Source organism: Ceratosolen solmsi, unplaced genomic scaffold (assembly GCF_000503995.2).
Source record: "Ceratosolen solmsi marchali unplaced genomic scaffold, CerSol_1.0 scaffold45, whole genome shotgun sequence".
NCBI classification, from domain to species: domain Eukaryota; kingdom Metazoa; phylum Arthropoda; class Insecta; order Hymenoptera; family Agaonidae; genus Ceratosolen; species Ceratosolen solmsi.
In genome coordinates this window covers 2,792,722-2,795,659 of record NW_011948436.1, presented here as the reverse complement: position 1 = coordinate 2,795,659, position 2,938 = coordinate 2,792,722, and the positions used below count along the sequence as shown (strand labels likewise).

The following is a 2,938-nucleotide window of genomic DNA, read 5'->3' as shown; positions in this document are numbered from 1 at the left end:
ACGTATATTTACAATGAAATAACAGTAAATTACGATGTCATAATTCAATTAAGCGATAATGTAATTCTGTCGCTTCGTTTTGTAAAAACATATGAATATCATAAATATATAAAATAATGGTCTTGGCTTATAACGACGTAATAAACAAATCAATGAGAATGATGCAAGGCTTTCAAAAAATGAACTACGATAATAAAAATATTAATAATAATAATAATAATAATAATAATAAAATGAAATAAAAAAAATAAATAAATAAGAAAAACAAGGGTAAGGAAAAACAGGAGTAGGAGGTGGAGAAGGAGTAGGTGGTGGAGGAGGTGGAGGAGAAGGAGGAGGAGGTGGTGTAGGAGGAGGAAGAGGACGAGGAAGAGGTAAAGGAAGCGGAACAATAACAAAAATCACATGCCGTCTCTTCGGCTCTCGACGACGAGTTCTACAAGCTACTCTACGTACTAAGTATATTGCAATCCTTAAGCATCCTTCGAGAATATCGTCGATTAATCTTATTAGTTGTATTAAGACGATACACGCGATGTTATTAAATCGTAGGTAATGCAAATTATCGACCATAAATACAAGTGTTAAAGTGGAGTGTCATACGATACTAACCTCACTTGAGGGCAAGAGCATGTGCCAGTCTCTCGCAAGGCGGCCGCTAATGAAAGGAACGTCCGGGGTGCGGTGACTCATTGGCCCTGCTGCCACAGTGAGATGTAGTCCAGGAGCTCTTCGTCCTCGGGACTCATCGGATCGTAGCTGTCGTAGCCGTCGTGGTGTCCAGCGTAGATCGCGCTGGCAAAGTTGACGCCGTAGCTCTGGCTGCCCCCAGCTGACGAGGACTCGGAAACGAAGCTCGGGGTCGGTGAGCTCGAGGCTTCGGAGCAGGGCGCCGGTATGTAGACAGGACTCTGTCTGTGCTGCTGCTGCAGGCCCATTTGGTGCTGATGGTGGTGGTGATGATGATGATGATGGAGGTGGTGTTGAGATAGGTGATGGTGATGCTGTACGATGTCCTGAACGTCGTCATCACCGCTCTCGGACTTGAGCTCGAACTTGAGTTCCGTCGGCTGATGACGATGGAGATGATGGTGGTGGTGTTGCATAATATCCTGAACGTCGTCGTCTCCGCTCTCGGATTTGAACTCGAACTTGATGTCAGCCTGTTGTTGATGATGGTCCAGATCCGAAATGAGACTGGACGAGCCGATGGAGTGGGATGCCTTCGGTGAGGGCGACCCTACGCTACTGCCCGACGACGGGGATGACGCGGATGAACCGGCCTCGGAATCGTGCTCGTCCAGCAACTGCTGCAGGTTCCTTATGTACTCTACCGCCATTCTCAGCGTCTCGACCTTCGACAGTTTCTTACTACCGGCGCGAGCACCGCCGTGAGTGCCGGCGGTGTTGTTTCCCAGTGCCTGGGCTAATGTTTGGGGTATGTGTTGCCTGAGCGTAGCAAAACCATTGTTCACCTGCTTAACGCGATTTCGCTCCCGAGCGTTCCTCCGCGCGACGGAGGCTGGTTGATGACTGGCCGTCGAGTTACTATACGGCGTTACCTGTGCGTACATTTTGCGTTTCTGCTGCGATTGGGACTGCTGTTGCTGCTGCAGAGTCGAAGCCTGCTGCATTTTCACGTCAGAGTTGCTGTTGTTGTTGTTGTTGTTGTTGTTGTTGTTGTTGTTGTTATTGTTGTTGTTGTTGTTATTGTTGTTAATGATTGTTAATGAGGCGGCGGCAGCGGCAGTGCTGGTGCTCGCGGCAGTAGTGGTGATGGCGGCGGTGCTGGTGTTAATAGCGTCGATGGCGGTGGCCGCGGCTGTGACGAGGACGTTACCGCGATGGCCAACGGGGCTCGTGCTTGACGTCAGATGATGATGATGGTGATGGGACACGGGCGATCTGGCGTGATGATAATGCTGCTGCTGTTGCTGATGCACGCTCAGCATCATGGATACCAAGTGCTGCTTCGCGCCGGCGAATCTGCTGGCGTTGGTCTCCTCGAGGCCCACCAGTGTCATGACACACTAAGCAACCCCCGGAGAGACTCGGTCGTCGCACCAATTTCGCAAAAACGCGTGCACGGCAATTGATAATAATAGAGACCGACCGGCCCCCGGACCCCTTTCTAATTGATAAACACGATCGATAGAGCTCGATCCTTACAAACGAGAGAATTCGATTAAGGCACTCGTGCTTTGTGAGCGACGAACTTCGAAGGATGTTGCGAGAGAGCTCGAACCGAACTAGAGGAACGTGCACTCGGCGATCGTGGCTCCCGAAATACCTTGGCAATGAGGGCTCGGGGCCTTATATAGGGCGCGCGGGCACGCGCCTCCCATCCCCTCCACCGGCACCTCACTCGGCGGCACGCTCTCGGGGGCCCTAGAGCGCCCGACTCGTCTACTCTTCTGCCTTGTGCGCTGCGCTCCTCCCGTACGTACAAGTGCGAAAGAAAGACATGCCTACATACATAACATGTGCGCGTGTGCACACACTCGTACACGCGCGCGCGCCCAAACAGCGTTCATACGTTGTGTACGAAGGCGCACGCGAGCGCGCGCACATTTATATATGAATACGTATGGCTGTACTTGCGTGTATATACGATCGCGTATGTGTATCAGAGAGAGAGTGAGAGAGAGTGAGAGAGAGAGAGAGAGAGAGAGAAAAGAGCGTTCCACCGGTCCAACCCCCTTAGCCCCTTCGCCGGTGATCAACCACTCGCTCGCTCTCCCTTTCTTCGTCCCTCCCTCCCGCCCTCCATACCTCGCGCTCCCTTACTTGCTCTCTCTCTCTCTCTCTCTCTCTCTCTCACTCTCGCTGACTCTCTTTACCTCATCTCATCTTCGCCAGTTTGCTGTATGCGCTCTTCGCTCCCCTCTTCTTCACCTCTTCCCTTTTCCGATCGTCCACCTCCTCATCCTCCTCTTGT

General features: G+C 51.4%; 1 protein-coding gene across 1 annotated transcript; it reads right to left on the bottom strand.

The window, feature by feature from the left end:
- Positions 1-632: 632 nt before the first annotated feature.
- LOC105365105 (achaete-scute complex protein T5) lies at positions 633-1,668 on the bottom strand. The gene has a single exon (XM_011503197.1). It carries the CDS (start codon positions 1,632-1,634, stop codon positions 690-692), a length of 945 nt encoding a protein of 314 aa, XP_011501499.1. The 5' UTR covers positions 1,635-1,668; the 3' UTR covers positions 633-689.
- Positions 1,669-2,938: the final 1,270 nt, after the last annotated feature.

What these genes read in the sequence shown, in the direction of transcription:
- LOC105365105 (XM_011503197.1), bottom strand. Translation starts at nt 1,634, where the DNA reads ATGCAGCAGGCTTCGACTCTGCAGCAGCAACAGCAGTCCCAATCGCAG.